Source organism: Pleurodeles waltl, chromosome 2_1, assembly GCF_031143425.1.
Source record: "Pleurodeles waltl isolate 20211129_DDA chromosome 2_1, aPleWal1.hap1.20221129, whole genome shotgun sequence".
NCBI classification, from domain to species: domain Eukaryota; kingdom Metazoa; phylum Chordata; class Amphibia; order Caudata; family Salamandridae; genus Pleurodeles; species Pleurodeles waltl.
Window position 1 is genome coordinate 772,441,270 of NC_090438.1, and position 20,553 is coordinate 772,461,822.

The 20,553-nt window shown below is 45.4% G+C and overlaps 1 protein-coding gene across 2 annotated transcripts in view; it reads right to left on the reverse strand.

The window, feature by feature from the left end:
- The window catches only part of SIRT5 (sirtuin 5), a 126,103-nt gene that overhangs the window by 54,176 nt on the left and 51,374 nt on the right, over nucleotides 1-20,553 (reverse strand). For both annotated transcript variants that reach the window (XM_069218120.1, XM_069218110.1), the window contains exons 3-5: nucleotides 8,454-8,587; nucleotides 1,791-2,016; nucleotides 812-899 (exon numbers count right to left, since the gene is read on the reverse strand). In XM_069218120.1, the coding sequence (XP_069074221.1) occupies nucleotides 812-899; nucleotides 1,791-2,016; nucleotides 8,454-8,587 (448 nt within the window). The remainder of the gene's footprint in view (nucleotides 1-811; nucleotides 900-1,790; nucleotides 2,017-8,453; nucleotides 8,588-20,553) is intronic.

Sequence of the window (20,553 nt, forward strand, 5' to 3'; positions counted from 1 at the left end):
TGAACGGTGTGATTATTCAGCTCATTTCAGAAGTGTTTCAAATGAAGACAGCCAACGAGTGAACACAGACCGGAAGTAACGTGCTGAATCTTAACAAAACCTGGCTACATAGGGGTGAAACATTTGTAGACGGACATCAGCACATTCTGGACAGCCGATCATTGACATGGTCAAGAAAAAACCTCCGCCCAATCCCTCCAGAATAGGAGGTTAGTCTGGAAGGCCAATAGATTTTGAATTGTATCTCTTCAAACTTACCTTATGAGGATTTCTAGGTGCCTTAGCTGTACGATAAAGTGGCCAGGAATGTTTGTACCCAGCGAGTGCTAGAAAATCAACTATTTTCATGGTAATTCTTGTAACAAGTGACATGCTTCCTGCAGGTAAGTCACAGGTAAGTCAAAAGACTGCAATGCTGTATAGAGTTCAGAAAGTGGAATAAACCTCTACTCATTCGTCAGTCACTATCTATCACGAGAATGCTCGAACATGTGTCATTCTCCTTAAAGGAACATTTCAGCGATTGCTGACAGGATTAAGTACAGGATACTAAATGTGGCTCATCGTACAGTGTGACACAGGTGTACAAGGCAATTTCAGTATTATGGTAATGCTAGTAATCTTTTTATAACTTTCGTAGAATATTGTGCAAGCCTCTAAGTAAATGCATGGCGAAGTGAAAATTAAATTAATCACGTCTGCAGTTTGGGTATTTTATTCAAGCAATATGTTCTTGTAAATGTTCTCAGAGTGCTCTAAAATTGTACTTAGGGCCCATAAACAGTACCAAGAACATTGGAAGTATACTTACCCTTTTCCTTCTAAAGCTTTGCATATTGGACTCTTGTAATTCTCTGCCACATTTCCACAATTGGTGCATCGAGTTTTGAATAAGCTGCCTGAAATACAAAGTTTAGATTTTTACAACATAGGAATGGAGCAGAACACATTATGCAGTAGTATACCACGTGATTTATATATTTAGGGGTCGTAAGTGTAACCTCCGACTTGTCCTTGGCTACCCATCACACTGCCAGTGTTACTCATGGCTTCAGGAGAGAAACAGTGGGTGAACAGTGCTCTACCAGCCCTTTTTAGGTCTTACCAAACAGACAGCTCAGGCAATCTGGTTACACAAGACCAGTTGTGAACTTTCAGCCATTGCTTACAGTTAGCTGGCTTTATTGTCACTTTCATTTGCTTGCTTCTTATTCAATGGCTTGTCTTCCCCTTCTTGAGTTTGTCCTGTCCCTGAAGCATAGCCTCTTTAAAATCCTTTAGACTGTCTGATTTGAATGCTAAAGATTATGAAATCCTACAAACATAAACCATAACACAGAAGACATACAATGCAACACACACACACACACTCTTTTTCAAATGATATTATCACTTAAGAAAAATATGTGTCCTTTTAGGCAAATATCTCCCACCACGTTCCTAAATGACATGCATGCAGGTTGAACCGTTGGAAAGAATATTCTTTAAGATTCTGCAGAAATGTGAGGAAAGAATTGCAGGGCTACTGTGCACAATAACCTGACGTCGAACCATTTGTACACAAGTCACCCTAACCAAAGAAAACCGTCAACGATTTCTCTTCAGCCACACTGAAATCAAATGTCTACTTTTTGTAGAAAAATTAAACTTGTGGGTGCTTTTTGTGCCTTTGCTTTCCATTGTCTTATTTTAATCTTACTGATAAACAAGAGCCAATAATCTGAATATATATGCTGACTGACCACAACACATTGTTAAATAATGCGGTTAGGCAGAATTGGTGTACTTACCATGGATTTCAAGGAGGTCCTTGGACCCGGCCCTTCGGTGGAGCTCATCAATGTTCTGAGTGACTACCACAACTTTCCTTCCTTGCTTGCTTAGCCGGGCCTCGCAGTCGGCAATGGCAACGTGGGCTGCATTTGGACTTTTGCTGAGCATCAACTCTCGTCTGTAGTGGTAGAACTCCCATACCCTAGAGGGATTCCGTGAAAATGCCTCTGGGGTTGCCAATTGCTATACGAAATATAGAAACAGATAATATTATCTTAGTAATATTATGGGGAAGAAGACCTTTCATTTCCATTTCAGATTTTGTCTTACTATTTCGGTCCACACTGTCTGTCACAGCACGGTCAGCAAAATACACATAGGAGTTAAACACAGAAGAATAAAAAAGCTTACACAAGCAAGAATTGAATAGGTCCTGGGTGGCTAGGGGACATAGCAAAAATACATTTAGTTTCATTTCAACAAACAATATACCCACAACTGGGTGTCAACATGCTCTGCATATTTTTGTTAAACATCTAATAATATATCAAGGGGAAAAAAAAAAAAATTTAAAACTCTAAAGTTTTTAGCAGCTATATAAAAGAAAAAAAATTAAGAAAGTGTACAAATGGCAGGAATTTGTTTTTTTTAGTGCTAGTGAATTAAGAGTGTGATGAAAAATCACAGGCTAACCACATTTAAAGGGAGCCTGCTTTAACTAATCAACAAAGACTGTTACCAAGTACAGAAAAGGCAATTTTCAGTGAACTACAATAATATACATCTGAACTGCCAAGCACGTCATCAACAGTTCATTGGAGGGGCATGGCCAAAACGTCCAAGAGGCCGTCACTCCCTGAAGGAGATCTGGTCCATGGTGAGTCATCCTTAAGAATTCTGCCTCCCAAGCAGTCCAACCCAAACACAATATTGTCTGGTTACTTTAAAGTCCTAGACACAGACTGAGGTGTTGCGAGTTCTCCTTCACCTCTTGATTCTCCATATATGTCCCTGTGGCTGAGCGAGCCTGAGGGCATCAAACAGACTGGAGAGGTTGAAGGCAGAGGATGGCCTGTGCAACTTCAATGGTGAAGAGGAAATGATCAGGGATAATCCTGGGCTTTGAAACTCCCAACACAGAGCAATGAGTCAAAGTTAGAAAGTGAATGTTAGACCATATATGAAGGGACCACCCTCCGATCACTCCACCAAGCAGGAGATGAACAGGCCCTATAACTCAGGGGGTGGGGCTAATATGACAAAATCAGAATCATAACATATTGTTTGATATGTGTGTTAAATTATCACAATATATGTAAATCTGTATCTTACTGCATATCCAACCTTGTAATTGTTGAAAATGCGTATTATGGAAAGTAAACCTTGACCGGATGATATGATCTGCTTTCTATGAATTATTAAGTTCTGTTATCTGAAGTTGAGAATCGCAAATCATTGATGTTCAAGTAAACCCTGCATTCCAGATTGAAACTTAATAAACAGATAAAAAAATGAAAGAAAAACTGAGCAGGGACAAAGACTGAAATGATCTGCTAAGCCCCCAGCGATGAGCAAAGAGATATTGAGGCTGCATTGTTTGGGGGGGGGGGGGGGATTGTCAGTGTGGGGTGCCCCGAGGTAGACCGGTAGATCACCTAGAAAAAGGTAACAGCCTGCGGATGAGCGTGGAGGTGCAGAGCCTGAAGCAGCAACACTGGGAATTTAGTTGCAGGACACAAATATATCACACTGATCCTTTCACAAAAACAAGGAAGACCACATTCTGAATTCAGAGAACATTAATGTGGGTACAGTGGTGAGAATGGGGGTGTCAATGAACAACTGTAGTCCTGAGTTAGGGCTCGGCAGTGGTGGAGGGTAGGCCAGGGTCTTGCAGGACAAGAATGAATGTGCTCTTCCCTGATTTGGAAGAAAAGCAAGGTGGATTCCATGAGTTACCAGGCCGTGAGATGGTGTCCCATAAACGCTAGCCATAGCAAACATAGCCTCAAACCTTTGGGGGTGATTGCCAATGGCAATGGCTTTGGTGCTTTCACTGCTTGGCTTCCACCCCTCAGATTCAGGAGGATATCAGCTGTGAGGGAGGAGTGGGTTGGAGTCGAATCAGCTCATGGCCACAGAACTGCAGCCCTCCTACATATATTAGCCCACAGGGACACACCAACAAATGAAGGCATTTTGGCTGCTTGTGCTTTAACACCTTTAATGTGAGTATCGACAGCTAACTGAGGAGGAAAAATGGGCTGGCAACGAGGCAAGATACTGGAATGAAAAGGGTCCGCTTGGGCTGCAAACACAGGCGTACCTGTGACGGAAACTGCAGGAGCAGAACCTGGGCCACGGTACTATGAGCCATCATTGTGACAAGCTATTCACTTTGGGAGGGACAAAAGGTGTGAAATGTTTGACTGAGACCCTGGGAAGACTGACCTGGGTCTCTCACCCTGCTCAATCATAGTTGCTTGGGTAGTCAAGGTCAAGGGAAAAGTTCTGGTGCTGGACAGAAAACAGGCTCATTCGGATGCAACAAGACCAAAGTATATTATTGCCAGACCTGGAATCCCCTGGCCTACCTGCTCTAAGTACTACCTATGATCACTCCTTTATATGGGGAACTTCTTGTAATACATTTTATGATACAGACTGATGGGATTAATCAGCAACATGGTGAAAGACAAAGCTAGATATATCCCTAACCAGGGAAAACTGCCCAACATGGCCCCTGCAGTTGGCATCTGCCATTGCTCTGTGCACCCTAATCACGTCATCATCAACTACATCTGGGGTCTTATACATCCACAGACTCTATCCTGCAAGTGTTGCAATCACTGTGTTCGGTGCTTAAAACAGAAAAAGGCAAAGAATGTCTGGATGTAGACATACTGTAACAAGATCTCAGGCATGTAGTCAGGGTCTGCTTTAGCACTGGTGGGGCCCTGTGCGACAGCCTTTGTTGGCGCACCCCACCCCATGACCACCTCCTTGGATTCACTCACTACCACCCGGCAAATGTGCCCCTCATCTCTCCGTAGTACTCCTACATTCATTTGTTTTAATGTGTGTATAGTCGGGCTTTACTAATCCACTCAGCTATCCACATAGTATATAGTTCTGTTCTTTGCAGCAGGCATATTAACCCACAACACTACTTTATGGCGAGTCAAAGCTGCCACTTGACAAAGCTCCCATCTCGCTCCCTAGCAAGAACATGAATCACAGGAGGTATCTTGACATTTTAATTGTTTCCTGAAGGCTGGATGCACAAGGAACTTTTCAGCAGGTGCTTTTAAATCGCAAGCTTTGCAAGTCATTGCTAAACACAGCGCCGGCTCTGCACGATGAGGACAGGGTCACAGAAGCCAAAGGCATAATATCTAAACTAGAAGACTAAACATACTGCAAACTACAGTCCCACACCTTACTACGAAGAGGACCAGGCAGATGGAGTAATCAGTGCCTACTGGGCTTTCCAGAAGAAGTAAAGGGCCCAAGATTTTTCGGAGTGATGAATCTATGGAACCATCCTAGAAAAGAAACTCCCTGAATGTTTCATTTTAGAACGGCACACCCTGCTCTCTCACAGGAACCACCCCCACAGCCCCCAAAGCCCTTTCTCTGCCCAGTGATGCAGAGTATCCTGAACTATAGAGCGAGGAATGAGATCATGAAAGCGGTGAGATATCTGGAGGCTATAGCCTATGAATCAAATTATATTACCAGACTACACCAAGAAGGTGCAACAGTAGAGCAAATCCTTTGATGAAGTCAATTGCGAACTCCAGACAAGGAACCTTTAATACATCCTACTGTACCTGTTGAAACTGAACGCTCTCTTACAATCTAACTGATTTTTCTCAAAAATGCCAGAAGCAGAGTGGTACTGGGACGAGGAGAAGCCAGAGAAATGGCAGGGGGTAAGATGACCTTAAACCCGTAAAGAACAGCTGAATGACACCGAGACCTGGCTTCTGAGGGATGGAGGAAACTGAGAAAGACGTCATTCACACCATACATCAGGGACTTACCAGCGGATGCTTAGTGAAAAGGGTCCCTAGAATCATTTAGATTGTCTTAACCTTTTCTTCTGCAGTCATGAAGCTTCTCCCAACTCAGCAACAAGCCCTTGCAACCTCCCAACACCCGGGACATTAAACAACCCAGACGAGCTGGCTACTGAATAAACAGATGTCTTAATTCAAGTGAGTGGGGAGAACCAGCTGGTCCCCTCAATATGTAATATACACCTGCCAAACAAATTTCATAAAAACCCGGTAGAGACTCCCTCAGGAGACAAGTTAGGATGTCCCATAGGTTGCCTAATGTTGTAGCATATTCTACTGGGCGCTTGGTGCTAAACTTGTCAATTTTACTGTCCATCCTAATTTTACCATTCATTATAACTCAAAGGCTGGGTTGGGTGAGTAACCAGGTGGCAAGTACGCCAATGATTGTTCTCACTACCAGGAGGTGTCCAACAGATGCTTCACAAAAGGGTGGGGTGGGGGAGGGTTGGTTATGGTTCAGGTGAGAGTTCTTTAAATATTTTCAAGTTGTATATCACTTTCTCAGTATTGCTCATACCTGGAACATGGTAGAAGAAATGGCTGACACAAGATAGGGTATGACCATACACGGTACAAGTGCCTCTCCTTAAGATTAGGGTTCTTAAAGCCACAAACAAGTTGTAGTTAAACTCATGGATTAACAGTGGTTTCCGTGGTTTACCCATGGATCACCATGGTTTAAAAATAATTTTGACTATGGAATTCACCAGAGTGAAGGACACTGTGATGATACACTGCTAGGTGAAAGGTCCCTTTTCTAGCCTAAGTAAAAACTAAAACTGGACACTTTGCCTGAACAATTTAGAGCCAGTGATCAATACTGCTCATTGAAGATAACACGTACTACTATATGAGATAACGGTTAAAAAATACAGAAATAAGTGGACTAGGAGCTAAATCCAGATTCTTCCCAGTAAATAAGTTAAGGGCTAGAATAACCTTCTATTTGGAAGCTTCTAAATACAATGATTCAAACACATTTCATAAGTGAGTACTCTAGAACAGAACTCTTTCTGGCACAACAGCGGGGGGGCTGGACACAAGGTTTCAAAAATTAACATTTCTATGAATTTAACATTCAAGGATTCATGCAGTGTGGCTGGTATTTGCTCGGAAGAGTTAGGAAGGTCAGCAAGGTTCTGGCACTTATGGAGGCAATGACTTTGGTGCAGCAAGTAATACCCAGCCACCTCCTGATCTCTGGCCTGGACCTTTGTATGGTCTTCATGTGGCTTTTTCTGCACCCAGGATAGTCATTTATAGTCATTCAAAGTGTAAGTGTGTCTATGGAGGTGGTGGACAGATAGTACACAGGAGGGCAGAGTTTATTATCCAGCTGCTGGTTCAAATAAACCGACATATTTCCTGCCTTTAGACTGGGAAAGAGCATGCCTAAGCCAGGGTGGGGCAGAGGTCGAGAGAGTTTTAGTGCTTCTTTGAGGACAGATAGTAGAAGGAACTCCGGTATCCCTTACAAGTGCCATTCGTATTTTGTTAAAACTTTGTGTAATAAATATAAGGAAAGATGAGAGTTCTGTGGAGGAGTAGGGATCTGTAGGGAAATTCATCATAGAATCACAGAAGTTACACTTCTGCACTCTGGTATCATTATGTTAAATCTGTTTTTTTTTTTTTCAGATTCTTCTTTGTTCTACTTGACTTTCACCATTGCATATTTTAGTTTGTCCTTTTACTAAAAACTTGTTCAGACTGAACACTTGAATAAAAACCAGACTGGCTGCAAAATGCCTCACTGAAGAAGCTTAGGCCTTCACCATATTGTAATGTGTTTGATGATCTGGTGTTAGGGCAGTTAAGCCCTACTTGTAAATGCTAGGGTGTTTTGGGTAGTTGTGAGCTTCTGCATGCACCTGTATTTGCACCCGTCACTGCTCACATAGGAACCAGCTACGTGATAAACTGGATTTGTGCCCCCCACTTCGTATGAACATGCTTGCTGAAACATTTCACTCAATCTTTTAGTGACCAAATGAAAACATCTCCTGTTCCTCACTACTTTGAGCATGACAATGAGGTAACATCAGCAGCTATAATAGAGGCTAGGGCTTGCTGCTGAACGAACAGCAGGTAGCGCAATTTGTAAGAACCTGTTTATAAATTGTATAAACAGATCCAAAACAACTTGGCTTTAAACTTGCCTTTGAATGAAAACTCCATGCTGGTGCTTGCTGTTACAGTGTGGGTACACTGCTAGCCAGCCACGACTACTTTGGAACACGTCTTTACAAAGACAATTTAAGCAGTGTCCGGAATGTGTCAGTTACGGTGGGTACAGCCCAGTTTGCAGGGAGGGGAAAAGACCGATGGAAACTTGGTTTTGAAAATATAATTCGATTAAATAGCAGCCTTTTAGTTCACCAATTTCCTACATTAGCAGAAAAGCAGTTACCTCCCTTTCCCAAAACGTTGGACAAGCCAATCTGACATCTGATTAGTTTACAGTCATTCTTATCTATTTGGTGCCACATATCGAATGATTGGCCACGGCTGGAAGAGGAATATTAGCTTAACGCATGACAAGAAAACACAACGGAACTATAACTAAAGTGGTAGCAGTGACATCAATGCACTTACCTGGGCTTGCCATTTTCTCCAGTAGCCTCCAGCTCCTCTGAAGGTGGGTACTCCGCTCTCAGCACTGACGCCAGCCCCGGTGATGACAGCTATATGCTTTGCTTTGGCAAAGACCTCCCTAAAGTCGGCCATGCCTAAACAAATAGGTCCAAGATAAGAGTAACAGAACAAAAGAAAGATTATCTTTACACCAGCAATAGTATTACATTTTGACATATATTTCTGTTTCTATTTCTATTTCAGATTGACTAACGTCAGTTAAGTATGCCAGGAGTCAACAGTGCAGACTACAAACAAGAGAAATGCGCTTAGAAAGAATATGTTAGTCTCTTCTCTCTTGACCATTAGAATGTGATTTCCAGTCTGTCAGCCGTTGGAATGCAAAGAAGCTCACAGTACTTACAGCACATCAAAATCTCACTCTTTGTCAAACTCTGATTGGAGCCTTGTTGGAATACAAAGTTCTGACTAAAGGCAGACTGCTGCAAGTTTTTGATTTCATAGATATACAACATAATGATGTAAAAAGTGTAAAGTATTTATCTAGAACAAAGTTCTTTGCAATCTCAATTGCCATGACTCTTGTTGATGTGTGTCCTTCTTAGGAGCTCTTTCTCCACTATTTATTTTTCAGTTCATGTAAAAGGAAATACCTATGATGAGAAGGTCTTTGAGGCACTGTATGGTAACTGGTAAGCAGCAGAGGTTTTTGGAAATCTGCTGATCCAGATCAAAGCTGCTTCCACAGATAATTATGTCATTGCAACGACACAAGCACATTCAAGAGCTGTGGTCTCAGATTTAAATGGAGGTCAGAATTTGGAAATTCTAACTTCTCTTCCGCTCCAGAGTAACCTGCCCTGTGTGAGTTAAAGGATGCACTGGAAGTCAGATCATAATGGATGTTTGATTAGGGCATGTGAGTGCAGCCATTTTAGATGTGACTGGCTGGATATGGCAGGTTACTTGAGCATTTCAAGTAACCCACCCTTAGGGGGAAAAGAGCAAGCTGCATGTGGAGGTGTCTTAGTCAGAACCTTTCATCTACATCATTATTGATGCGCAAGTCAAGGATCAACAAAGGCAGCACAAAGAGTTTCTGCTGTTCAGGTAGTCTTAGGTCAGAACCCCAGCAACAAATTCAATAAGGGAATGGACCTACAAGTAAGCAGAGAACATTTCAGAAGTTCAAACATTCTCAGGTGAGAACCCCTTAGACAGTATACCCTGGAGAAACATGAGGGGTTACTAGAGCTTGAGTAGTCTCAGATGAGTACCCCATTCATGAGGAAAGAATATGGTCCCAAGGAGTGACAACACTCAATATTCTACTATGTCTAGTTAACTGTTTATCAGGAGTCCAATTGAGGGAGGTCACAGCTCAGCTCACCTACAGTCACTAAATTATCTCAAATTCAATGTTCCAACTGTGCAAACCCCACGTCAAAAAAGAAAACATTGGGGCTGAGACTGAAGTAACAGAGGTTCCACAATGAGGAGTAGTACAAGGCAGGGCAGAGTGATGCAGGCCCCACTCACTCGCAGTACTGGAATGTCTTTTGAAGGTAATCGCTTCATAGATATTGGTTTGGCTGTGACTAGCAGGCAATATTCTCTTGGGGGTCCATGTCACGCTGATTTTCCTGAATCATTCTCCAGAAGGAAATTCACAGTAGGACCTTCCATTAAGGAACAGGCAGCTCCTCTTCTCTCCAGAGCTGGTGCAGTTTCAATCTTCCCGTCAGGGCGCAGGAGCAAGGCTTCTACAGAGTCATAGGCTTGGCCCCATTTAGCCTATGGCTCAGTAGATTCAGTATAATGAAGATGATTGTACTACTATCATTATTACATTTGTCTCAAGCTCTCTTGGTTCCACCTTCTAAAGAGAAACTGGAAAAAGTCTTATGACAGATTCATCTGGGAGACGAAATTATAGCAAATCTAGAAGGGCTAGCCACACAGCAGGAAAAAAGGGGGGGGGGCTGAATTTAACCAATTTTGGATTTTTTTTTATAGCAGCCAACTACTGCTGATTAAGGGCGAAACTCCATCCTTGTCTTGTCAGAGAACTCTACGCACTTTGAAACTATTACAGGAACACTGAATGCTTGTGGGAGAGGAGAGAAATATTTGAAGTGATTTATTACCATGTAAGTGGAACCAAAACGTGGTTATTATTCTATATTGATTCCACATTTGACGTCTGCTATATAATGTTCTTGAAAAGGAGATTTTTTTTATTTATTTTTTATTGAGTTTTCAACATAGGCATCGACAATTTAATCAACACAATGTGAAGAGTAATACAGCCTAAGCTGACTAAAAGTGATAAACCACAATCAAGCATATGACATTAGGAAACATAGGAATACATATTCACTTGTGGAGAGAAAGTAGCATCTCAGCATTACCAAAAAAAGTCCAACTCAAGGGGAGAGCATCAGAGCTGCCAGCGGGGCTTGGGCTAGACAGGAGTCAGCTGGTGTCCCCAGAGGGTGGAACACCCAATTAAAGTGCGGTAGAGGTCACCTCGAAAGCTGCTAGTTAAAGCTTATATTCCTGATCTGGCCAACGAACGTCCCTGGGCCTCAGCCGTAGAGGCCACATGCAGGCATATGTTTCAAATTGTTTATTAGAAAAAGTTACATGCCTCAACCAAACGTCACGGTTGGGTTTGGGGAGTGGGCCCTTCATCCACCGCCCACCCTGCGCTTGGCTAACATTAACAGTAAGACCACTAGCCGTCTCTTGGTGTGGGGTATATCTATAATGCAACCAAGAAGTACAAGAAGCAAGGCACAGGAGATTGTGGGTTTGTTATGTCAGCAACAGTGTCAACCATGTTCTTCCAGAACGGCTGGATCAAGGGACAGCTCCATGCCAAGCGCAGGAAGTCTGCGGGATCTGTAGCACATTGGGCACATGTAGAGGGCCTGGATACATCAAAGCGATGCAAGCAAAATGAAGGATAATAGATTCAGTAACTGAAATTTAAAAAAGGAGTCTGTCTCTGTGGTTAGGGAAAAAAAGTGTCATATTTGTCCACAGTAGTGGAATTAGACATAACCAAATAGGGTTCCCAGAGTCTGCTCCCAGTTGGGTACAGTGAACTGTGTCCGATACGGGGAGAAGACTCTGTCATTCTGTACATTCAGGGTACCCAGCTCAAGGCACTGGCAGAAGTGTACATCTGTGTAACGGGCAGAAACTCCTGCGGCTCACTGGGACAATAAGGCCACTGGGCTGCGGCAGCGTGACAGATGCAAAAGTAGGAGAAAATGTTACGTGTATTTAACTCCCATAGGGACTGGAATTGCTCCAGGGAAAGGAACAGTCCCTCTCAAAATAGTTTACCTACAACAGTAATCCCCAGCTGGTACAGCATGTATCCAACTATTCTAACAGACATGGGAGGCAGTGACAGGTTGTCCAAGACAGGAATTTTGGGGAGTAAAGCAGAGGGAGTCCTGCACCGTGCGTCAACGTCCACATTGCCCACAGTGTGAGGCAAACTGATTCAACAGAACTAGCCAAGCGAGCCTGCCAAAAGGCAAGTATAGTATCAATACGACCTTTGTCCAGCTGACACACTCAATGGAAAGATGAGGGACCAGAGGTCCTGGACAGAGCCAATAGAAAGCATAGTGGGCTTGGGCTGCAAGAACCTTACATTCTGGGTCCGGGACCACAAACCCTCCTTGTTCTTAGGCATGTGAGAATCTCTCCCAGCTCCCCTTCAAACTCCTTTTACCCCAAATGTGTTGCACTAGCATCGCAGGCAGCTGGGCGAACCGTTTCCTCCCCGTTGAGATATGAACGTTTACAAACAAATAGAGAAGCTTGAGGAGCATAAGCATGTTAATTAACACTATCCGTCCTGCAAAGGTGAGGGAGATGGCAAGCCATTTTTTCAATCCGGGTCAGGAGGCCGTTCAGCACCGGATCATAGTTATTATATAGGATATATCCTGCCGACTGCATCATCTGTAAACCAAGATGGCAGACTGTATCAAGTTTCCACGTTAGTGGGAAGTTCAGAGGAACTGTGGCAGTAGTGTCTGTAATTGGAAATATGTGGGACTTGATCTAGTTAATACTCAGGTCAGTGAAATCACCGAACTGGATGCTGTCTCGGATGATGGGGTTGACTTTTACAGGAGATCTCGAATGAAAAGCAGCATAGTGGGAGATGAGATATTGCCATGCTGAGAAGTGAAGGCTTCCATGAAGATGTTTTTCAGGACTACAGAGGTATGTGGCTCTATGGCCAAGGCAAATTATAATGGTGACGGGGGCATATCCCTATTATGTGCCCCTGTTTATCTTGAAGGGTATAGTAAGGTGGCCACTGACCAGAATTCATGTAGTTGGGTCTTGTTAGAAATAGGGGTCTTTGGTTGACAGTCAGGTTACCCCCTGTTCAAGCAAGGACCCTCACTCTAGTCAGGGTAAAAAAGAATCACCATCAGCTAACCCCTGCTTACCCTCTTGGTAGCTTGGCAGAGCAGTAGGCTTAACTTCAGAGTGACAGGTGTCAAGTATTTGTACCAACACACACACAGTAACTTAATAAAAACACTACAAAATGACAACACCAGTTTAGAAAAATAGGGAATATTTATCGAAACAAAACAAGACCAGAACAACAACAATCCGACATACACAAGTCAAGTTATGAATTTTTAAAGATTAAACTCAAAAATAACGCTTAGAAACACAAAATGCTTCGATGAGGTGTTAACACGGCATCATGACGGAGTTGTTCGCAACAAGCCGACACCAGCGGCGCCGGACACGGAGTCGCATAGACCCCCAAGTACAGTACCTTTGGTGAAGAGTGAAAACAAGTCGATGCGCGAAGACGGGGATCGCGGCGTGTAGGAAGTTGGCTCTGTATGCACTATTTCAAAGTAAGGAATAGTATGCACAGAGTCCAAGGGTTCCCCTTAGAGGTAAGATAGTGGCAAAAAGAGATAATACTAATGCTCTATTTTGTGGTAGTGTGGTCGAGCAGTAGGCTTATCCAAGGAGTAGTGTTAAGCATTTGTTGTACATACACATAGACAATAAATGAGGTACACACACTCAGAGACAAATCCAGCCAATAGGTTTTTGTATAGAAAAATATATTTTCTTCGTTTATTTTAAGAACCACAGGTTCAAATTCTACATGTAATATCTCATTCGAAAGGTATTGCAGGTAAGTACTTTAGGAACTTTAAATCATAAAAATTGCATGTATACTTTTCAAGTTATTGACAAATAGCTGTTTTAAAAGTGGACACAGTGCAATTTTCACAGTTCCTAGGGGAGGTAAGTTTTGGTTAGTTTTATCAGGTAAGTAAGACACTTACAGGGTTCAGTTCTTGGTCCAAGGTAGCCCACCGTGGGGGGTTCAGAGCAACCCCAAAGTCACCACACCAGCAGCTCAGGGCCGGTCAGGTGCAGAGTTCAAAGTGGTGCCCAAAACACATAGGCTAGAATGGAGAGAAGGGGGTGCCCCGGTTCCGGTCTGCTTGCAGGTAAGTACCCGCGTCTTCGGAGGGCAGACCAGGGGGGGTTTTGTAGGGCACCGGGGGGGACACAAGTCCACACAGAAATTTCACCCTCAGCAGCGCGGGGGCGGCCGGGTGCAGTGTAGAAACAAGCGTCGGGTTTGTAATGGAAGTCAATGGGAGATCTCGGGATCTCTTCAGCGCTGCAGGCAGGCAAGGGGGGGTTCCTCGGGGAAACCTCCACTTGGTCAAGGGAGAGGGACTCCTGGGGGTCACTCCTCCAGTGAAAGTCCGGTCCTTCAGGTCCTGGGGGCTGCGGGTGCAGGGTTTCTCCCAGGTGTCGGGACTTAGGATTCAAAGAGTCGCTGTTAGGGGAAGCCTCGGGATTCCCTCTGCAGGCGGCGCTGTGGGGGGTCAGGGGGGACAGGTTTTTGTACTCACAGTCTTAGAGTAGTCCTGGGGTCCCTCCTGAGGTGTTGGATCGCCACCAGCCGAGTCGGGGTCGCCGGGTGCAGTGTTGCAAGTCTCACGCTTCTTGCGGGGAGCTTGCAGGGGTCTTTAAAGCTGCTGGAAACAAAGTTGCAGCTTTTCTTGGAGCAGGTCCGCTGTCCTCGGGAGTTTCTTGTCTTTTCGAAGCAGGGGCAGTCCTCAGAGGATGTCGAGGTCGCTGGTCCCTTCGGAAGGCGTCGCTGGAGCAGGATCTTTGGAAGGCAGGAGACAGGCCGGTGAGTTTCTGGAGCCAAGGCAGTTGTCGTCTTCTGGTCTTCCTCTGCAGGGGTTTTCAGCTAGGCAGTCCTTCTTCTTGTAGTTGCAGGAATCTAATTTTCTAGGGTTCAGGGTAGCCCTTAAATACTAAATTTAAGGGCGTGTTTAGGTCTGGGGGGTTAGTAGCCAATGGCTACTAGCCCTGAGGGTGGGTACACCCTCTTTGTGCCTCCTCCCAAGGGGAGGGGGTCACAATCCTAACCCTATTGGGGGAATCCTCCATCTGCAAGATGGAGGATTTCTAAAAGTCAGAGTCACCTCAGCTCAGGACACCTTAGGGGCTGTCCTGACTGGCCAGTGACTCCTCCTTGTTGCTTTCTTTGTTCCCTCCAGCCTTGCCGCCAAAAGTGGGGGCCGTGGCCGGAGGGGGCGGGCAACTCCACTAAGCTGGAGTGCCCTGCTGGGCTGTGACAAAGGGGTGAGCCTTTGAGGCTCACCGCCAGGTGTCACAGCTCCTGCCTGGGGGAGGTGTTAGCATCTCCACCCAGTGCAGGCTTTGTTACTGGCCTCAGAGTGACAAAGGCACTCTCCCCATGGGGCCAGCAACATGTCTCTGGTGTGGCAGGCTGCTGGAACTAGTCAGCCTACACAGACAGTCGGTTAAGTTTCAGGGGGCACCTCTAAGGTGCCCTCTGTGGTGTATTTTACAATAAAATGTACACTGGCATCAGTGTGCATTTATTGTGCTGAGAAGTATGATACCAAACTTCCCAGTTTTCAGTGTAGCCATTATGGTGCTGTGGAGTTCGTGTTTGACAGACTCCCAGACCATATACTCTTATGGCTACCCTGCACTTACAATGTCTAAGGTTTTGTTTAGACACTGTAGGGGTACCATGCTCATGCACTGGTACCCTCACCTATGGTATAGTGCACCCTGCCTTAGGGCTGTAAGGCCTGCTAGAGGGGTGTCTTACCTATACTGCATAGGCAGTGAGAGGCTGGCATGGCACCCTGAGGGGAGTGCCATGTCGACTTACTCGTTTTGTCCTCACTAGCACACACAAGCAGGCAAGCAGTGTGTCTGTGCTGAGTGAGAGGTCTCCAGGGTGGCATAAGACATGCTGCAGCCCTTAGAGACCTTCCTTGGCATCAGGGCCCTTGGTACTAGAAGTACCAGTTACAAGGGACTTATCTGGATGCCAGGGTCTGCCAATTGTGGATACAAAAGTACAGGTTAGGGAAAGAACACTGGTGCTGGGGCCTGGTTAGCAGGCCTCAGCACACTTTCAATTGTAAACATAGCATCAGCAAAGGCAAAAAGTCAGGGGGCAACCATGCCAAGGAGGCATTTCCTTACACAACCCCCCCCCAAACGAAAGAGGATGAGACTAACCTTTCCCAAGAGAGTCTTCATTTTCTAAGTGGAAGAACCTGGAAAGGCCATCTGCATTGGCATGGGCAGTCCCAGGTCTGTGTTCCACTATAAAGTCCATTCCCTGTAGGGAGATGGACCACCTCAACAGTTTAGGATTTTCACCTTTCATTTGCATCAGCCATTTGAGAGGTCTGTGGTCAGTTTGAACTAGGAAGTGAGTCCCAAAGAGGTATGGTCTCAGCTTCTTCAGGGACCAAACCACAGCAAAGGCCTCCCTCTCAATGGCACTCCAACGCTGCTCCCTGGGGAGTAACCTCCTGCTAATGAAAGCAACAGGCTGGTCAAGGCCATCATCATTTGTTTGGGACAAAACTGCCCCTATCCCATGTTCAGAGGCATCAGTCTGCACAATGAACTGCTTAGAATAATCTGGAGCTTTTAGAACTGGTGCTGAGCACATTGCTTGTTTCAGGGTGTCAAAGGCCTGTTGGCATTCTACAGTCCAGTTCACTTTCTTGGGCATTTTCTTGGAGGTGAGTTCAGTGAGGGCTGTCACAATGGATCCATATCCCTTCACAAACCTCCTGTAATACCCAGTCAAGCCAAGGAATGCCCTGACTTGAGTCTGGGTTTTTGGAGCTACCCAGTCCAGAATAGTCTGGATCTTGGGTTGGAGTGGCTGAACTTGGCCTCCACCTACAAGGTGGCCCAAGTAAACCACAGTTCCCTGCCCTATCTGGCATTTGGATGCCTTGATAGAGAGGCCTGCAGATTGCAGAGCCTTCAAAACCTTCTTCAGGTAGACCAGGTGATCCTGCCAGGTGGAGCTAAAGACAGCAATATCATCAAGATAAGCTGTGCTAAAGGACTCCAAGCCAGCAAGGACTTGATGCACCAACCTTTGGAAGGTGGCAGGGGCATTCTTTAAACCAAAGGGCATAACAGTAAACTGATAATGCCCATCAGGTGTGGAGAATGCTGTTTTCTCTTTTGCTCCAGGTGCCATTTTTATTTGCCAGTACCCTGCTGTCAAGTCAAAGGTACTTAAGAATTTGGCAGCACCTAATTTGTCTATGAGCTCATCAGCTCTTGGAATTGGATGAGCATCTGTCTTGGTGACAGAATTGAGCCCTCTATAGTCCACACAAAACCTCATCTCCTTCTTTCCATCTTTGGTGTGAGGTTTGGGGACTAAGACCACTGGGCTAGCCCAGGGGCTGTCAGAGCGCTCAATTACTCCCAATTCCAGCATCTTGTGGACTTCCACCTTGATGCTTTCCTTAACATGGTCAGACTGTCTAAAGATTTTGTTTTTGACAGGCATGCTGTCTCCTGTGTCCACATCATGGGTACACAGGTGTGTCTGACCAGGGGTTAAGGAGAAGAGTTCAGGAAACTGTTGTAGGACTCTCCTACAATCAGCTTGCTGTTGGCCAGAGAGGGTGTCTGAGTAGATCACTCCATCTACTGTGCCATCTTTTGGGTCTGATGACAGAAGATCAGGGAGAGGTTCACTCTCTGCCTCCTGATCCTCATCTGTTACCATCAACAGATTCACATCAGCCCTGTCATGGAAGAGCTTAAGGCGGTTCACATGGATCACCCTCTTGGGGCTCCTGCTTGTGCCCAGGTCCACCAGGTAGGTGACCTGACTCTTCCTTTCTAGTACTGGGTAAGGGCCACTCCATTTGTCCTGGAGTGCCCTGGGAGCCACAGGCTCCAGAACCCAGACTTTCTGCCCTGGTTGGAACTCAACCAGTGCAGCCTTTTGGTCATACCAAAACTTCTGGAGCTGTTGGCTGGCCTCAAGGTTTTTGGTTGCCTTTTCCATGTACTCTGCCATTCTAGAGCGAAGGCCAAGTACATAGTCCACTATGTCCTGTTTAGGCTCATGGAGAGGTCTCTCCCAGCCTTCTTTAACAAGGGCAAGTGGTCCCCTTACAGGATGACCAAACAGAAGTTCAAAGGGTGAGAATCCTACTCCCTTCTGTGGCACCTCTCTGTAAGCGAAAAGCAGACATGGCAAGAGGACATCCCATCTCCTTTTGAGTTTTTCTGGGAGCCCCATGATCATGCCTTTTAATGTCTTGTTGAATCTCTCAACCAAGCCATTAGTTTGTGGATGGTATGGTGTAGTGAATTTATAAGTCACTCCACACTCATTCCACATGTGCTTTAGGTATGCTGACATGAAGTTGGTACCTCTGTCAGACACCACCTCCTTAGGGAAACCCACTCTGGTAAAGATACCAATGAGGGCCTTGGCTACTGCAGGGGCAGTAGTCCACCTAAGAGGAATAGCTTCAGGATACCTGGTAGCATGATCCACTACTACCAGGATATACATGTTTCCTGAGGCTGTGGGAGGTTCTAGTGGACCAACTATGTCCACACCCACTCTTTCAAAGGGAACCCCCACCACTGGAAGTGGAATGAGGGGGGCCTTTGGATGCCCACCTGTCTTACCACTGGCTTGACAGGTGGGGCAGGAGAGGCAAAACTCCTTAACCATGTTGGACATATTGGGCCAGTAGAAGTGGTTGACTAACCTCTCCCACGTCTTGGTTTGTCCCAAATGTCCAGCAAGGGGAATGTCATGGGCCAATGTTAGGATGAACTTCCTGAACAGCTGAGGCACTACCACTCTCCTAGTGGCACCAGGTTTGGGGTCTCTGGCCTCAGTGTACAGGAGCCCATCTTCCCAATAGACCCTATGTGTTCCATTTTTCTTGCCTTTGGACTCTTCAGCAGCTTGCTGCCTAAGGCCTTCAAGAGAGGGACAGGTTTCTTGTCCCTTACACAGCTCCTCCCTTGAGGGTCCCCCTGGGCCTAAGAGCTCAACCTGATAAGGTTCAAGCTCCAAAGGCTCAGTTCCCTCAGAGGGCAGAACTTCTTCCTGAGAAGAGAGGTTCCCTTTCTTTTGCTGTGTTGTAGTTGGTTTCCCAACTGACTTTCCTGTTCTCTTGGTAGGCTGGGCCATTCTTCCAGACTCCAGCTCTACTTGTTCACCCTGTGCCTTGCATTGTGCTCTTGTTTTCACACACACCAGTTCAGGGATACCCAGCATTGCTGCATGGGTTTTTAGTTCTACCTCAGCCCATGCTGAGGACTCCAGGTCATTTCCAAGCAGACAGTCCACTGGGATATTTGAGGAGACCACCACCTGTTTCAGGCCATTGACCCCTCCCCATTCTAAAGTAACCATTGCCATGGGATGTACTTTTCTCTGATTGTCAGCGTTGGTGACTGTGTAAGTTTTTCCAGTCAGGTATTGGCCAGGGGAAACCAGTTTCTCTGTCATCATGGTGACACTGGCACCTGTATCCCTCAGGCCCTCTATTCTAGTCCCATTAATTAAGAGTTGCTGTCTGTATTTTTGCATGTTAGGCGGCCAGACAGCTAGTGTGGCTAAATCCACCCCACCCTCAGAAACTAGAGTAGCTTCAGTGTGGACCCTGATTTGCTCTGGGCACACTGTTGATCCCACTTGGAGACTAGCCATACCAGTGTTACCTGGATGGGAGTTTGGAGTGGAACCTTTCTTGGGACAGGCCTTGTCTCCAGTTTGGTGTCCATGCTGTTTACAGCTATGACACCAGGCCTTTTTGGGATCAAAGTTTTTACCCTTGTACCCATTGTTTTGTGAAGAGGCTCTGGGCCCACCCTCCTGTGCAGGTTTTTGGGGGCCTGTAGAAGACTCTTTACTATTTTTAGTTTTGGTTGTCTCATCACCCTTCCCCTGGGGAGTCTCTGTGACCCCTTTCTTTTGGTCACCCCCTGTTGAAGTCTTGGACACCCTTGTCTTGACCCAATGGTCCGCCTTCTTTCCCAATTCTTGGGGAGAAATTGGTCCTAGGTCTACCAGATGCTGATGCAGTTTATCATTGAAACAATTACTCAATAGGTGTTCTTTCACAAATAAATTGTACAGCCCATCATAATTACTTACACCACTGCCTTGAATCCAACCATCTAGTGTTTTCACTGAGTAGTCAACAAAGTCAACCCAGGTCTGGCTCGAGGATTTTTGAGCCCCCCTGAACCTAATCCTGTACTCCTCAGTGGAGAATCCAAAGCCCTCAATCAGGGTACCCTTCATGAGGTCATAAGATTCTGCATCTTTTCCAGAGAGTGTGAGGAGTCTATCCCTACACTTTCCTGTGAACATTTCCCAAAGGAGAGCACCCCAGTGAGATCTGTTCACTTTTCTGGTTACACAAGCCCTCTCAAAAGCTGTGAACCATTTGGTGATGTCATCACCATCTTCATATTTGGTCACAATCCCTTTGGGGATTTTTAACATGTCAGTAGAATCTCTGACCCTATTTATATTGCTGCCACCATTGATGGGTCCTAGGCCCATCTCTTGTCTTTCCCTTTCTATGGCTAGGAGCTGTCTCTCTAAAGCCAATCTTCTGGCCATCCTGGCTAACAGGAGGTCATCTTCACTGAGAGCATCCTCAGTGATTTCAGAAATGTGGGACCCTCCTGTGAGGGACTCACCATTTCTGACTAACACAGT